Source organism: Eumetopias jubatus, unplaced genomic scaffold (genome assembly GCF_037043125.1).
Source record: "Eumetopias jubatus isolate StellerSeaLion01/CBP00866 unplaced genomic scaffold, mEumJub1_p1.0 scaffold_4, whole genome shotgun sequence".
NCBI lineage: Eukaryota > Metazoa > Chordata > Mammalia > Carnivora > Otariidae > Eumetopias > Eumetopias jubatus.
In genome coordinates, this window is record NW_028274810.1 from 29443481 (window position 1) to 29460815 (window position 17335).

General features: G+C 34.4%; 1 protein-coding gene across 5 annotated transcripts in view; it reads left to right on the forward strand.

The window, feature by feature from the left end:
• Positions 1–17335, forward strand: part of EVI5 (ecotropic viral integration site 5) — a 197265-nt gene that overhangs the window by 73530 nt on the left and 106400 nt on the right. For all 5 annotated transcript variants that reach the window (XM_028087639.2, XM_028087638.2, XM_028087637.2 and 2 more), the window contains 2 exons: positions 7734–7794; positions 16569–16622. In XM_028087639.2, the coding sequence (XP_027943440.1) occupies positions 7734–7794; positions 16569–16622 (115 nt within the window). The remainder of the gene's footprint in view (positions 1–7733; positions 7795–16568; positions 16623–17335) is intronic.

Sequence of the window (17335 nt, forward strand, 5' to 3'; positions counted from 1 at the left end):
ACTACTATAAAGTAATTATTTTGTCTTCTATTATTATTTGTTTCCAGATGCTTTGAGATTATATAATATCCTGTTTCTTATGACGCCTTCCCTCACCAGATTTACATCCATTTATGATTTTCTCACTCTCCCATTCCTTCTTTATTAATTGGCATTCTACTGTAAGGAAGAGCTTTTCCTTTTCTCTAATATATTTATTCACTTATTTATTTTTACTTATTACTTTTTTTATTTGGTGAATTATAATTCATTATTCTCCAGTTATCCCTGCTTTGTCCGGTAGGAGTCCTTTCAAGCTGGCTCTTGCGTCCTTTTGACATGTCCCCATGGTTCTTTGAGAATTTCCTTATTTTAAGACAACAAAAAGCTCTAGGCTCATCTTGTCCCTTACCCGCTCCTGCACAGGAGCAAGTCATTTCTCCAAAGAGCCTTGATTTCTTTTAGTAAGCTTTTAAAATGTAGCCTGAAGGTAAATGGATAGACACTGAAGCAGTTGGCCTCCGGGAGTGGCATAATCCAAATCAACATTTTAAAAATATCTTCCTAGTAATAGTGTGCAGAAGATACTGAATTATGAAACTGGCAGTAGAGAGAACAATTACGAGGTTCCTTTAGTAATTAAGGCAAGATATAATGAAGGTCTAAAAATGTTGCCAATAAAAGGAGAATGATGTAGCTTTGTAGCTACTTTGAAGTCGCTTTGTAGAAACCTTATAAGCACACCTTGGCCAGCTGATCAAGGTCAATATCAATAGTGATATCCTGGTGATAATTTGTACCCTTGATATGATGTGATGAAAATGGGACTGACTTCTGTGGTCTTCTTCCTCCAAACCCATAACCTCAATACAATCATGGACAAACATAAGAGAAATCCCAATTGAGGAATATTCTTCAAAATACCTGACCAGTACTCCTCAAACAATCAAAGTCATCAAAAACATGGAAGGTCTTAGAAATTGTCACAGCCAAGAGGAGCCTAAGAAGACATGGCAACTTAATGTATTAAGTGATTCCTTGGATGGGATCCTAGAATAGGAGAAGGACATTAGACAAAAATTTAGAAATCTGAATGGAGTATGGACTTTAGTTAACAGTGTATCAATATTAGTTCATTGTTAACAAATGTTCTATACTAATGTAAAATGTAAAACATAGGAGAAACTGGGGACAAGGTATATGGGAACTCTGTGCTCTTCTCACTTATTTTGTAGATCTAAAACTCTTCTCAAAAATAAAGTTTATTTAAAAACCACTATCAGTGCAGTTGGAGAGGGAATAATATATTTTAGAGCATTAAGAAGGTTGAATTGAACGTGCTTGATGACTGAATTGGGAAGCAAGGATTAAGTGAGGATTTCTAGTGTTTTGTTTTAGGTGTATGAGTGAGTAATGATAACATTTATCACCTAACACATAACAAAATATTCACTTCAAAGTAGGCATTTGTGAAGGCTGTAAACTTCAGTGCAGCCATTGTTCAAAATATTTTTTACCTCTTTGGAGTCTTTTATAAATTCTTTTGGATATCCTATTCTTTTAGACATACTAAAGTAAGAGACATGGTAGTATACAGTCAAGGGGTGTGACCTTAGGCAAGTTTCTCAGTCTTTCGAAGCCTCCAAATGGGCATAACAAGCTGCATTAAAAAGTCAGGTTTGTGGGAGGATTGTGGGAAATTGGAGTAGAAGGCACCAGGAATCTGTCTCCCACCTAGAAAACAATTGCAGTGGCAGAATCTGATGTGACTCTTTTGGAACTCTGGGGCTTGTTGAAGCCTTGTAGCTTCTAGGAGAAGGGTACGATGGTGAATTGTGGTTAATTTGGTCAATTTCAACTCTTAGCACATTAGCACCCCTTAGTACCATCCTGTACCCTTCAGCCACATGGTAGGCAGCTGTGCTTCTATTTCCAGAGCAACTTTCATGCAGCTTGTGGGAACCAGGGTGGGCAAAAATGACCTTGTCTTCTGGATATCAGAGATCTGTGTGCTCTGATCAGTGATTGCTGTGCTGTTTCTGATCACAGGTGCAAGGAAGTGAGCAGCCATTGGTGTTGCACCACTTTCCATTGTTGCAAGTCCCCTCTTCCTCCGGCTGAAATAACTACCAAGAGACTTAAAGGGCGTCATCCTTCTCTTCCCTTTATTTTTCTTTTTTTCCCCCTTTTGGGAGCCAGACAGGAAAGACTAGGACATTCAAAAACAACTGCATATTTGGGGGAAATTAGAAAGTGACTGTGTGTGCCCAGGGAAAGGCTCAGAAAAGTCCTGAGACAGTTTACAGCTCAGGTTGATCTTCAGCACAAAGATAGCCTGTAACAATCAAAAAGACAAAATCAATAACAAAAAAGAGCAAGCTCTGGGGAGAGGGGAGACTGATTGCCCCAGTTACCACATTACCAGATTCAAATGTCTAGTTTTTAACAAAAATAACAAAGTATGTGAAGAAAAGGAAAGTATGGCCCAAAGGAAAAGAATATTGACCCTTGAACAACATGGATTTGAACTGTGCTCATCCACTTCTATGCAGATTGTTTTCAATAAATGCAATACAGTACTGCAAATGTATTTTCTCTTATAATTTTCTAAATAACATTTTCTTTTCTCTAGCTACCTTCATCATAAGATTATAGTATATAATATATACAGATTATATGTTGACTATGCTATTGGTAAGGGTTCCAGTCAACAGTAGTGAAGTTTTTGGAGAGTCAGAAATTATACACAGATTTTCAGCTGTCCAGGGGTGTCAGCACTTCTGATTCTCATGTTGTTCAAGGGTCAGCTATAAATAGAAACTGTGTCTGAAAGAGACTTGATGGCAGATGAAGTAGACAGAGACTTTAAAAGAAGCTCAAAGAACTAAAGTAAGATGTGGGGAAGATTGAGAAAAAGATAGATGAACAAAATGGAAATATTAGTAAAGAGATAGAAAACCTAAAAGGAAACAAAAAAAATTCTGGATCTGGAAAGTCCAGTAACTGAAATGAAAGACTCATAGAGTGATTAAAAAGCAGATTTCAGCAGGCAGAAGAATAAGTGAACTTGAAGATAGAATATTGGAAATTACTGAATTTGAGGAACAAAAAGAATAGATCAAAGAAAATTGAACAGAGTCAAAGGCGACCAACATACACATTGTGAGAGTCCCAGAAGAAGAGAAAAAGGGTCAGAAAAAATATTTGAAGATATAATGGCTGAAAACTTTCCAAATTTGTTGAAAGACATGAATATAAACATCCAAGAAGCTCCACGAACTCCAGGTAATGTGAAGTCAAAGAGACCCACACTGAGATATATTATAATCACTCTTGTAAAAGACAGAGAAAATCTTGAAAGCAGCAAAAGAGAAGCCAGTCACCACATAAAAGAGATTCTCAATAAGACTACAAGCAGAGTTCTCATCATAAACTTTTGAGTCCAAAAGACAGTGGGCCAATATATTCAAAGTGCTAAAAGAAAAAAATTGTCAACCAAGAATCCAAATCTGGCAAAACTGTCCCTCAAAAGTGAGGAAAAAAATCAAGACATTTTCAGACAAAGGTTGAGGGAACTTATTACCACTAGACTTGCGCTGGAAGAACTGCTTGTTCATGCAGGGTAAAAGGAAAGGACACTAGACAGTAACTCAAAGTTGCATAAAGAAATAAAGATCTTAATTAAGGTAAACACATGGGCAATTATAAAAGCTATTATTGTAACAGTGGGTTGTAACTCCACTTTTTGTTTCCTACATGAATTAAGACTAATACATTAAAGAAAACTGGGGTGTCTGGGTGACTCAGTTGGGTGTCTGACTCTTGATTTTGCCTCAGGTCATGATCTCAAGGTCATGGGACTGAGCCCCATATTGGGCTCTGTGCTTGGGCACGGAGTTTACCTGAGATGCTCTCCCTCTCCCCCTCTGCACCTCCCCCTGCTCGCTCATTTTCTCTCTATCTCTCCCTCTCAAATAAATAAATGACATCTTAAAAAAAGTATAATTACTGGTTTAAAAGCTAGTATTAATGTAATTTTTGTTTGTAATTCCAAATCTTGTTTTCTACATATTTTAAGAGTAGATACTGTATACCTGAAGCTAATATAACACTGTATGTTAACTACACTGGAGTTAAAATTTTAAAAATTTTAAAAATATATTAAAAAGTGATTATGACCAGTGCATATGCATACAAAACTAAATCACAAAGAAATGGAAAATCAGAATAGATCTATAACTAGTAAAGTGATTGAATCAGTAATCAAAAGTCTCTTGAGAAGAAAATCCCTGAAGTTGTTGACTTGACTGCTGAATTCTACTACACATTTAAAGAACTAATATCTTTTTAAACTTTTTTAAAAAATAGGAGTGAATACTTCCTAACTCATTCTTTGAGGCCAGCATTATTACCCTGATAGCAAAACCAGGTAAGGACACTACAAGAAAACTACAGATAAATATCCCTTATAAACATTGATGCAAAAGTCCTCAACAAAATACTGGTAAACCAAATTCAGCAGTGTACTAAAAAGACTATATACCACTACCAAATGGGATTTATTCCTAGAATGCAAGGATAGTTCAACATACAAAAATTGATCAATGTAATATACCACATTAACAGAATGAAAGGAAAAAAAATCACAGGATCATCTCAATTGATACAGAAAATGTATTTGACAAAATTCAGTATCCTTTCATGATTGAAACACTCAACAGAGTAGGAAAAGAAGGCAACTACCTCAACATAATAAAAGCCATCCATATATGAAAAACCCACAGCAGACATCATACTTGGTGGTGAAAGACTAAAAACTTTTCCTCTAAGATCGGGAACAAGGCAAGAATTGTTGATATTGCCATTTCTGTTCAACATAGTACTGGAAGTAGCAAAAGAAATAAAGAGGAAAAGAAATAAAAGTCATCCAAATTAGAAAAGAAAAAATTATCTCAGTTGACAGCATGATCTTATATGTAGAAAAACCCTTCTCCAAAAACAGCTAATAAATGAATGCAGCAAAGTAGCAGATTACAAAGTCAACCCACAAAAAATTAGTTGCATTTCTATACCTTAACAATGAAAAGGAAATTAAGGAAATTAAGAAAGCTATTCCATTTACAATTGCATCAAAAAGAATAAAATATGTAAGAATCAAGGAAGTGAAAGATGTATACAATGAAAAGTGTAGAACATTTCCGAAAGATTTTAAAGAAGACATGAATAAAAGCATATTCTATGTTCATTGATTGGAAGACAATATAATATTGTTAACACATCAGTATTACCCAATGTGGTATACGGAGTTCATTGAAGTCTCTCTTAAAATACCAATGATATTTTTTGCAGAAATAGAAAACTCCATCCTAAACTTCATAAATAAACTCAAAGGACCCAAATAGCTAAAACCATCTTGAAAAAGAACTATAAAGCTGGAAGACTTATACTTCCTGATTTCCAAACTTACTACAAAGCTATCATAATCAGAACAGGGTACTAGAATAAAAATAGACATCTAGACCAATGGAATAGAATAGGACTCCAAGAAATAAGCCCTCACATATACGGTCAAATGATTTTTGACAAGGGTACTAAGACCAGTAGGAAAAGGTTTGTCTTTTCAACAAATGATGCTGGGAAAACTGGATATCCACCTGCAGAAAAACAAGGTTGGACCCTTATTTAATACCATATGCAAAATATAAGTCAGAATGGATCAAAAATTTAAATGTAAGAACTAAAACTGTAAAACTCTTAGATGAAAACATTGGACAAAAGCTTGGAATTGGATTTGACAATGACTTTTTGGATTTGACACCAAAGGCTCAAGTAACAAAAGACAAAATAGACAAATTGAACTTCATGAAAATTTAAAAATTTTGCACATCTAAGACACTCTCAAAAGTGGGAGAAGATACTTGCAAAGCATGTATTGGATAAATGATTAATATCCACAGTGTATTGAGAACCCCTAGCAGCAAAAAACTGGATTCAAAAATTGGCGAAGAACTTGAATATACATTTCTCCAAAGAAGAAATACAAATGACCAATAAGCACATAAAAGGATGCTCAACATAGTTGTAATATAGATGAACCTGGGGGACTTTATGCTAGGTAAAATAAGCCAGTCACAATGGGACAAATACTTTGTGATTCCATATATATGTCAAAATTATAGAGACAAAATGTAAAATGGTTGTTGCCATGACTTGCTGAGAGGAATGGGGTTTTATTTAAGGGTATAGAATTTCAGTTTTATAAGATGAAAAGAACAGAACAGTGGACATGATGGTGGTGATGGCTGTACAACATTATAAATGTATTTAATACCACTGAACTTTATACCAAAAATGGTTAAGGTGGTAAATTTTGCTATGTGTATTTTATCACAGTAAAAAAAAAAAGTTATTGTGAGTTAAATGACATTTTATATATAGTAAAAAATAGGTTTTTCTCCTTTGAGGGAGAATTTGATTTTTGACGGCAGCTGTAAGTTTTGGGGGACCTAGGTTTGTTAGTATTAGGAGTAGTTAAACTTGTTATTAACATTTTGGCCCAGAGTAAGATCTGAAAATAACTTGGTGGGAGTAACTTTTGTATGGCCTATAAATTTTTGTAAAGATAATCTTAAACTTACAGTAGAGTTACAAACATAGTACATTGCATTTGTTTGTCATTTCTTATTCTCCTACAATTAGTGACAGTTCTTCAGTCTTTATCTTTTATGACCTTGATACTTCTGAAGTGAGCCAGTCAGTGGGTTTGCTGGTTTGAGTTTGATGATTTCTCTTGATTAGACTGAGGATGTACATTCTTGTGAAGGATATCATGGAGGTGAGGTACCCTTCTCAGTAAATCTTAACAGTGCGTGATGTCAACATGTATTATTGGTGGTGTTAACCTTGATCAGTTGGCTCAGGTGCTGTCAGGATACTGTAGTACAAATTTACTATTTTTCCCTTGGTAATATCTAAATATTTAGAGAGAGATACTTTAACACTCTGCTTACAGTTTTTACTCACTAATTTTTCTTGCCTGTGGGGGAATTCTAATGGTGATTTTTGATTTATTTATTTAATTTTTGTTTGTTATTATTATTATTTTTTAATGGTGATTTTTATATTTGCCTCATTCTTCCTATGTTTAGGAATTGTTTTGTTAGAAAGAGTTGTTCCAGGGCGCCTGGGTGGCTCAGTCAGTTAAGTGTCTGCGTTCCGCTCAGGTAATGATCTCAGGGTCCTGGGATCGAGCCCCACGTCAGGCTCCCTGCTTGTCAGGGAGCCTGCTTCTCCCTCTCCCTGTGCTGCTCCCCCTGCTTGTTCTCTCTCACTCTCTCAAATAAATAAATAAAATCTTGAAAAATAAAAAAGAGTTGTTCCTTTTCCTCATTATAAATTTTACACAATTTTTAGTACTACCACTATTTTAATCTGATGAAGAATGATAGATAGTTCTTTTTATAAGTTTAGGGCTAAATAGAATCTGTAAACTCGGTTCTTTGATGCCTGTATATTTCACTTTCTAAAGTTTATTTTTGTCTGGTTCTCATTTTTGTTATTTGTGAAATAGTTTTTTAGGTAAGTATCCATGTAACTATTCAGATGATTTTTCTAATATCAAGTATCTCAAGTTATAAGTTGGAAGAATCTACTGGAGTTATATTTTGTGTTAGCAAGTAGTTTTAAGTTTTATAATTTAGTAACTACTTCTGCTCCGAGTAAAAACATATCTTTAATTTTTTTTTCCTTCTTAGGCTTGAAAAGGAATATACTACAATAAAAACTAAAGAAATGGAAGAGCAAGTTGAAATTAAAGTAAGCATCTGAGAACTTTTAAAAGTGCCAAACATAAATTTATTAAAGTCAGTCATTTGGTTATGTTGACATATCTATTTCCTGTAACAAATTTAGCACTGATGTTTGTTATTACTTACTGATAAATTTATTTACCATCCCACTAGGTAATAGTTAAAAATAGACATTTCAAAAACCAGAATAATGCAACAAGTGGTTTTCATTCTAGTGTGAGAACAGCTCTGTTTCTAGATTTGTTGGTGCGTCATCAGGAGAAAATACTTGTATGGGGAAGATAATTACCACTTCATTTAAATGCATATTTTTAAAAATGCAGAGAAGTCAATCTGTAATGTGCATAGACTAACAGCAGTGTAGTCTGAGGTGTACCAAATAGAGCAAATCATTGCACCAGCACTAATTATGGCTACCTTAGAGCTGCAGGAAACTTTGGCTAATTCAGTTTTTTCATCTCTAAGCAAAGGTTATACTTTTGAACTCTCTACAGGAACAGGTAGATTGCCAATTTTCAGGGATATATAAATTCCTATGTGTACCTTAAAAATCTTATTTGTACCCTCTGTAGGCCAGAAGTTCCTAAATTGATGATCTTTGGCATTGTTCAGCTAGAAATTAAGAAAAGTTCTATAGGTTTTATGATGATATTTCAGGATGGGGATAATGAGTAGAAGCAGGAGTTAGTGAAGAAACTCAGTGACTTGCTGATCCAGTTTCTTATCTCTTTGTCTATGTTCTCCCCCTTCCAAAAAAAAAAAAAAACCCACAAAAAAAAAAAAAAAAGTTTTGAGTGATTCCCCCCCCTTTTTTTAAATTCTACATATGGTTGTGTCTGAGTTTTGACTTGAACCTGGCAGGACATTAGATAACCACCTTCCTTATGATTATTTAGCCGTGTCTTTTCACCTTTGCTGTAAAGTACCGCTTCACTACTCACATCCATGGGCCCTTTTTACAAGTAAGGGAATGAGTTTTATGAAATTGGTATTCTTTCTTGCCATGGTCCTTCTCAAAAGCCTCCTCGGAGACAACCTCTCCTTTGTTTGTGTGACCTCTGTCTCCTTTTTCTAGATTTTATTTTCATTTCTGTCAGTGTTCCCTATTAATTAGAAATAGATACTTCTACATTTTTCAGAGAGAGAAAAGACCCTTGTGGATGTTTTTCCCTCCTTTTTAAAAATTCTGTCACCCAACTGCTGCTCTACCATTTGCTTTTCTTTTAGGTACCATGAGTAAGAGTAACATTAAATCATACCCTCCACTTCAACCTACTGAAAGTGGAAAAGTACGTCAACCTGATGAGTGGGGAGAGAGTATGGGTTATCGCATACCACGAATATTCGGAACTGCAAATCAAGAATCTGAGGATGGGAAGCCATCCTGTTCATTTCACCATGTTATGTTATTGAAAAAAAAAAAAAAAAAGTCACAGTTCTATGAACAATCTTTGCTCTTAAAGAAGTTTCTTCTAAAATTAAATCACATGAATAGTAGGAATACCAAGAGGCCTTTTCGAAAAGATCTTTAGCACAATTTAGCTTGTATTTGCAGTTTTTCTCAAACTTCAGTTTTGGGGGAAAGTTACAGTTAATATACCTCACAGAGTATTTTTGAATGCCAGCTCCATGTGTCTTAGGGGAAAACAGATGGCACAAAGTGTTTATAGAGAGGAAACTGGAGGATGGGGGGGAATGAAAGTTCAAAAAGTTAGTAACACATGGGGTAAATAAAATCTGCTGATCTCAAAGGTAGTTTGTTCCTTTTATAAAATTTTGTTTCCACATAGTTTTTTCTTATTCTCGAGCCATTTTCATTTCTTTCTTTACTCCTCCTGCCACCAAAAAGGACAGAACCATGATCATTTTTGTGGGACTGCACCTTTTTTTACTTTATATAAGCTTGGGTATGTCTGATTTTTCACTTGGACCTGGCAGCTCATCTCAGTCATAATCAGATGACCACGGCATTTATGGATAGTTAGCCATGTATTACTGGAGGCTTTCTCTAAAATGGGAAATGCCACTTCCTTAGTCACACTCTCTTCCCTTCTCCCCAAGGTCCCTTTTACAAGGGAATGAGTCTCTTAAACTAATGCTTTCTTGCCTTAGTCCTCCTCAAAAGCTTTCAGAGAGATAATATTAAACTGTTTTTATATAAGCAAATGGTATGATCATCAAATTATTTAATGTTTTGATGTGGAAGTAAAAAAATCAGCCATTGATCACGTTTCCTTTCTTTTTTTTACTTAAAATTCTAAGACCTTTGGGTTGTGGACCTTTTTATCTAAGAATTATATCTGGAAGCTCCCTGAAGAAGGTGTAACTTTTAAGTATTTTCCACCCCTTTTCTGAAAGTGTTACAGAAAGATTTTGAAAAAAATTGTTTCGTATGGAGAATCTTACATTTTATTGTGTGAAATTTTTTATTAATAGAAACAGCTTTCTCAGTATCTTCTTCCAATCTATTGATCTTCCACCTGAGGGGGACGAGGTAAGAAATACTAAAATTCTAGATTATATTAGGTTACCTCAAAAATCTTTAAAAAAGAAAAACCTTTATTCCCCCATTCCATTTAAGGCTGACATTTGAGCTGATTATCAAATATTCATATTTAAATTTTGTGCTTTGGGATGTAGAGATTTGAGCCCTGCAAATGGGAAAAGTTAGAGATTCTGACTGGTTTTTAGGCCAGAAGTTCTTTTTTTTTTTAATTTAAAAATTATGAAGTATTCCAGATATGTTGAAAAACGGAGAATAATATAAAAACACTTGTGTATTCACTGCCTGGCATAAAAAAGGAAAACATGACAAATGTTATCTGAGTCATCCAGGAGTTATATTTAACAGTCAGTGTGAAGTGTTAGTATTGACACATTTATTTAACACTTAATATGTGAAGGGTCATTTACACGCATCATATACGTTTATTCTTCTCATAACCTTATGAGAGGGTTCTTATCCTTGTTCTTTTGAGCTTCAGCAAGCTCAAAAAATATGCTAGTGGTCACATTGCTAGAAAATGGTGAAAGTCAAGGATTTGAAATCTGATTTATGTTTTTCTAAGACCCATGTATATTCTTCAGTGTATATACACTGTGCTGTTTTCCAAAAAAGACAATGCATTGTGATGTGAGAAGGATTCAGATGCCTGTTTTTCTGTGGCATCACAAACTTTCATTAAAAAACTAATGGTATATAATAATATCTAATGGGGGGTACAATAACATAATTTATTCAAGAAGTCATCCATTTAACAGGTATTTGTAGAACCTACTACATGTCCAAACACTATTCTAGGCACTTGAAATGTGTTTATGAAATAGACCAATTTCTGCCCTCATCGAGTTTACATTCTAGTATGGGAGTCAAACAATAAACAGAAAAGTAAAATACATAATATTTTGATGAGGATAAGTGTTAAACAGAGAAAAGAACACATCAGGGAAGGGAGAGTAAAATGGCAGTGTTTGGACTGAAAATTTAGAGAAGTTGACGAGATTACTTTTGACTAAATACCTGAAGGAAGTGAAAGAGCTAGATACGTAGATATCTGGAAGGAGAGTAGAATCAGTCAGGAGTGTGCCCAGGGAGAAAGAGTAAGGAAACCATGTGGATGGGACAGTATACATGATGAGGAAAGTGACAGGAGTAGGGTGTTGTTGAACATGTGTAAAGACTCTGACTTTGAACCTGGAAAGCCATTTGGGTTTTCAGTGGAGGAGAAGGTGTGTTGAGAGTATATTGCAGGGGACAGGAAGACTAATAGAGGCTGATGAAGTACTGCAGACAACAGATGATGGTGGCTTGGACTGAAGTGGTAAGAAATGATTGGATTCTGAATAGATTTTAAAGAGAGAGCTGACAAGTTGATTGTGGAGGTATGAGAGGGATAGGAATTAAGCATTTTGTCTTTAGTATGGGAAAAAGAGAGTTCCTACTACCTGAGATGGGGGAGTCTACAGGAGGATCTGGTTTGGGGAGGAATATCAGGAGCCTGGTTTGAGGTATTTTAAGTATCAGATCCCTAGGAGATGTTCACGTAGGGCCTTGAATATTCAGAGTTGAATTTAAGAGAGGGCAGGCTCAAAATATAAATTTTGCAGTTATTGGCAGAATGATGATAGTAAAAACTTTTAGAGTGGATGAGATTACCTGGGGAATAAGTGTAGATGAGAGAAGAGAGTTCAAGAATTGAGCCGGATCATAAGCCCACATTTAGAAAGATGAGAGCAAAGCAGGAGAACACTAGGGAAGTATAAGTGTCCTAAAGCCAAGAGAAAAGAGTTTCAGAAAGAGAAGGATTTTACAGTGTCAGTGCTAAAGAGTGTTCTTGAGAGATGAGGATGGAAAAATAATGAATTTGTCAGCATGGAGATAAGCTGGAAAAGAGCAGAGAAGTGAACTTGAATGAACTAGAAAAAGTTGGAGATAGGGAGTATAGATATCTTTCAGGGAATTTGCTATGAAGAAGAGAGAAATGGGACAGTAGCTTAGAGAGAGGATCATGATGTTGAGGGGATTTCGGTTTTTCTTTACTTTCTGTTAAGATGGGAGAAATAACCACGTTTTAATGGTGATAACCAAGTAGGAAAAACTGATGATATGTGAATGGCAGGGGGTAACTGCTAGGGTCAGCACGGTTTAGGATTTAGCACATGGTGGGAGATTTGATCTCTTAGCACGGATAGTTAATCCATGAGAACAAGAGAGAATCTAAAATATATGGGAAAAAGTGTAGGTAAGAGGTAGGATGGTTGTGGGAGCTTGCAAAGTTTTGTTCTTAATGCTTCAGTTCTTTCAGTGAAATTGGAAACAAGATTATCATTTGAAGCGTTCCTGGTTTAAAGAAAGAGGAGCAAGTATGAAATAGGGATCTGAGAGTTGAGAGAAGGAATGGCCTAAGGAAATACATTATTGCTGTTAGGGCGCGTTAGTAGTCCAACTGAATTTAGTGATTGTTAATTTAAACAAACTTTATTGATTTTTTTTTCAGTCATATTTACCAACATAGGTGCAGACCCAGAGTTGTCAGTATGTTAACCCAGAATAGTGGTTTTACCAGGCAAGTATGCTGACTCCTAAGGGAGAAAGGGCAGAGGGGAGGATAAAAGCAAGGGAATATTTATAATGATTGGAAATTAAATTTTGTAAAGAGGGACGAGAGCACATCAGAGTGAGGGACAGTGAAAAGTTGATAAGATCAATGGCTTATCCCAATGAGGAAGATTACTGAGTTTGGGTTATTTCATAAAATGAGTAAGAATAAAATGGCAAGAATAAAGTGAGTTGTTAGAAACTGAAATTCCCCCGTTTGGGGATATTTAGGGTTTTTAATCATTTTTCTTCCTTTTTTTATTTTTTAAAGATTTTATTTATTTGACAGAGAGAGACACAGTGAGAGAGGGAGGACAAGCAGGGGGAAGGGGGAGAAGCAGGCTTCCCGTGGAGCAGGGAGCCCGATGTGGGGCTTTATCCCAGGACCCTGGGATCATGACCTGCGCCAAAGGCAGACGCTTTAACGACTGAACCACCCAGGCGCCCCTAATCAATTTTCATGATCAAAAATAGCACGTATATTTAGCTTGTTTGTATATAAAGTTTTCAGCACCTTATATTTTCTTAGCCAGTTGTAAAGAGTAGAATTATTGAATTATAGGATATTAGTATTTTTCAGACTTTGATATGCACTAAGTAAACTTCCTAAAGAGTGTTTCCAGGGTATGTTCTTTTTGGCAGCGAGTTTCCATTCCACTAACACCTTGCCTACATTAGATATTTCATTTTTGCTGTCACTCTTCATCTCATTTTCTCTTTTCTAATTTGATAGGTCAAAAGTCTCTCCTTTTTTTTTAAGTGTATGTATCTCTCTTTCTCTTTATGGTTTTCACTTTAAAGTTTAGAAAACACTCTTCATTCACTCTGGCAAATGTAATTAAGAAGACAGGTACTCAAAAATTAATGAGAATTCAATCAAGTGATAGATTTTAGTCATTAATTTTCCTATGTATCAGCAATAAACATTTCAAAAATATCTTAGAAAAAGAAATTCCACTTAAAATAAGAATAAAAGCATCTAGGAATCACCTAAATGAAGAATAGGATAGAACCTAACAAATTATCACTGAAAAACTTTGCATAAAGGCATCTAAAAAGGATGAATAAAGGGGAGAGATGAAAAGAACTCTGTGTTAAATAAAGTTACTGTTTCCCCCATCAAATACACATTAACAAATCCAGTCATTTAATTCCTCGTGATTTTGCAGAGCATTAAAAAAATCTAAAGAATGGTTGTAAACAAAAGACAAAAATTATAAAATAGTATTCAGGCCTGACTTCAAGAATATTATGAGCAATGCTTATCATTAATCAAGTTTTTGGTATTATGCTGTCTCATTAATTCTTCCCATATCATTGTAGGTTTTATTACTCTAATTTTCTAGATGAGGAAATGAATAATCTAAGGTATTGAGTAACATACACAGGTGTTAATTTTGAAGTGAGGATTTGAACCTAAACCTACCTAACTCCAAAACCCACTCTCTCAACTAATTTAGTATACTAGTACTTAGCGTTTGGGGAGGATAAACAAAACAATATAAGGATGGGGGAAATTAGCTCCACCGGACATTAAAGGGGATTACAAAGCTATAATTACCAAATACTGTGGTACTAATACAATAAAAAGACAGAAATACCTGAAATTTAATAGGTGATCCTGAAATAGCCTTTAATAACTGATAAAGTCTATTATACTTATCAATTTATGATGAAATAGATGTCACATAAATGAAGAATTTGTTTATTTAAAATGGTATTCAGACATTTGGGTAGATGTTTGGGGAAGAAATCAATTTCAGTTTTTATTTATAGCAAAATTTTAGAAGATTTAAAGGGGATGGAGAGGGAAACCCAGGTAAATGTTTTTAGTTCTAAATTTTATAATATTTTAGCATCATTTCTATTGTAACATTAACTATATTCCCTCAGTTGTCTGGTGGAACTTTCTAATAAGTCCTTTAGGATAAAAAATTTTTTATTTATTTTTTTGACGAAATATGTTGAGAACATTTTGAGAATCACATTTGTTTTCTTTGGATTTGCAGATTTTAAAAGCATTTAATAATTGCTTATTTGTCTAGACCACTGTGCTACACATAATACGAATAGCCAAGAAATGAGAAACATTTTCTTCCCGAATTCAAGCTTTTTTGTAGTCTGAAATCACACATAAAGTAATATCAATTTCAAATCATTTAAATATATTCTAAGTGAATAGAACAAGAAAATCTAATTTGCCAATCTTTCTAATAACTAGGATTTATTTGTTCCGATTTGTGGTTCACTTAATAAGATATAATAATTCATAGAATCTTTATTACCTTGGTCTGAGACTTTATATGTTTTATAAACTATATTTTAGTCTTTACTGGAAAAATGATAGATTGAATTAATAGAAGTTTCTGAGGAAAACATTTTTAAAAGCAGGAATTTAGAGGATGGTAGGATTGGAAGAAGGCTGGATTAAGTTCTGGGGTAAATTTGTATAAAAGGTAAGGGGAATTTGAAATTCTAATGATGGCAAAACGAAGAAGTAACTTGAAGGATTCTAAAATGAAGGGATAACTTATATCAGGATTCATATGAAAATTTGTGGATGGAATATGCAGAAAGATGATTTTTTTATGTAGAGTGTTTTAGTTTTAATACTTAATAGTAATTTGATAGGGTTTGGGGAGTCAGGTATTGAATGGTTAGGTGCAGATTTTTTTTTTTTAAATCTGGTTTTACTTTTTTTTTTGTAATTTAAAGATTTATTTTATTAGAGAGTGTGTGGGGGGGAGGTGGGGAGAGGCAGAGGGAGAAGAGAGTCTTAAGTAGACTCTCTGCTGAGTATGGAGCCCAACACAGTGCTTGATCTCAGGATCCTGAGATCAGGCCCTGAGCCAAAACCAAGATTCAGTCTCTTAACCAGCTGTGCTACCCAGGCACCCCAAATCTGGTTTTGCTTTTTGAACTATAGGAAAATGCTAGTAATCAGAGCTGTTCATTTTTTTTTAAGTTTGGTATTTTTTTTTTAAGTTTTTAATCTTTTTTTGAGTAGGCTCCATGCCCAACGTGGAGCTTGAACTGACGACCCTGAGATGGAGTCAGATACTCTACCGACTGAGTCAGCAAGGTGCCTCCATTTTTTTAAGTTCAGAACAACTCATAAATAATCAATTTGATGAAAACAACTCAATCTTTATATTTTCAGAATGTAAGGAATTTTGCAGTTTTGCATATGTAAGGCATAGATGAAGGCTGGTCTAGTTCTGAACTGACAATTTGGTAGTTATCCTATGAGCTGCATTTTTCAGATTTCTTACTTGTTTATTTGATAAACATTTGAGTACTATTTGTGTAGATAGTCTTTGTAGGAGGTAAATGAGTTAAGAGTCTTTCCTATCTAATGGGGATGTTGAGACAGATAAGAAAATACTGATCATGAGTCATGGTTGGTACTTTAAAGAAAGGGGTTATTTCTGTATGTGCTGTAGTTTATATTTAAAATTCAATCAAGCTAGAGTGATAAATGTCATTTCCTTTACTCTGTATTTTCTACTCTGAACCTATAGGAGTTTGACAGACAATAATGTAACCATTCCTTAGACCTTTCCTATTTATAAAAGGTGGTACATTTTAAGGACTATGATTTAGGTATCTTTTCCTCAGGAATGCTTGCAAACAAAACCTCTTTTTTTTGTTGTTTCTTTTTTTTTCTTTTTTTCTTTTTGCAGAGGTTACGCACAGAAAATAGACTTTTAAAACAGCGCATTGAAACATTAGAAAAAGTAAGTAAATAACTACGCAAGTTTCTGTTGAATGCACACTACTTTCTATTTCTATTAAAGGTTCAGGAAATCTATCACATCTCCAAAGTTCTGGTATTAACTGCTTAGCTTGCCTAGCTTACTACTTAACTAAGTAACTTGTCATTAATAAAAACTGATCACTATGAGTACTTGAACTTTAAGGTTAAAGTTTTAATTAAGGTTGTTACTAGAGTAACATTGATATAATTTATTTTCTTTACATATAATCTCTAAAAAGTACGTTCCTTAGAGGTAACCTAATTGAGAATTCATTCTGTATAGTATTTTAAAAATGACTTTCAAATGGTGCCCTGACTTTCTAGCCACATATTAAATGTGTCAGTGATTCCTCTAAGGCCTAGGATTCCTTTAAGTTTAGTCAGAATGACTGACTGATTTCTTATATAAAAATTCACCATGGTGTTGATTTTCAACACAGAGGAATTATACTTAAACTTTTGGTTCTCAGACTTATTTTGATGCTACTTATTATTACCTATTTCTTCCTCTCTGTTTCATATAAAATAACTGGGCAAATCTGGAAAAGTTTTGCATTATTTTTAATACTGTGCTTTTGATGTAATGTCTTTTGTAGTCTTGTTCGATGCTATAGAATATATTGAGTAATAAAAGTATAGTCGAAGAGTTTGGGTTTATTAAAAGAAAAACCTGAATTCACAAAGTCTTTTGGT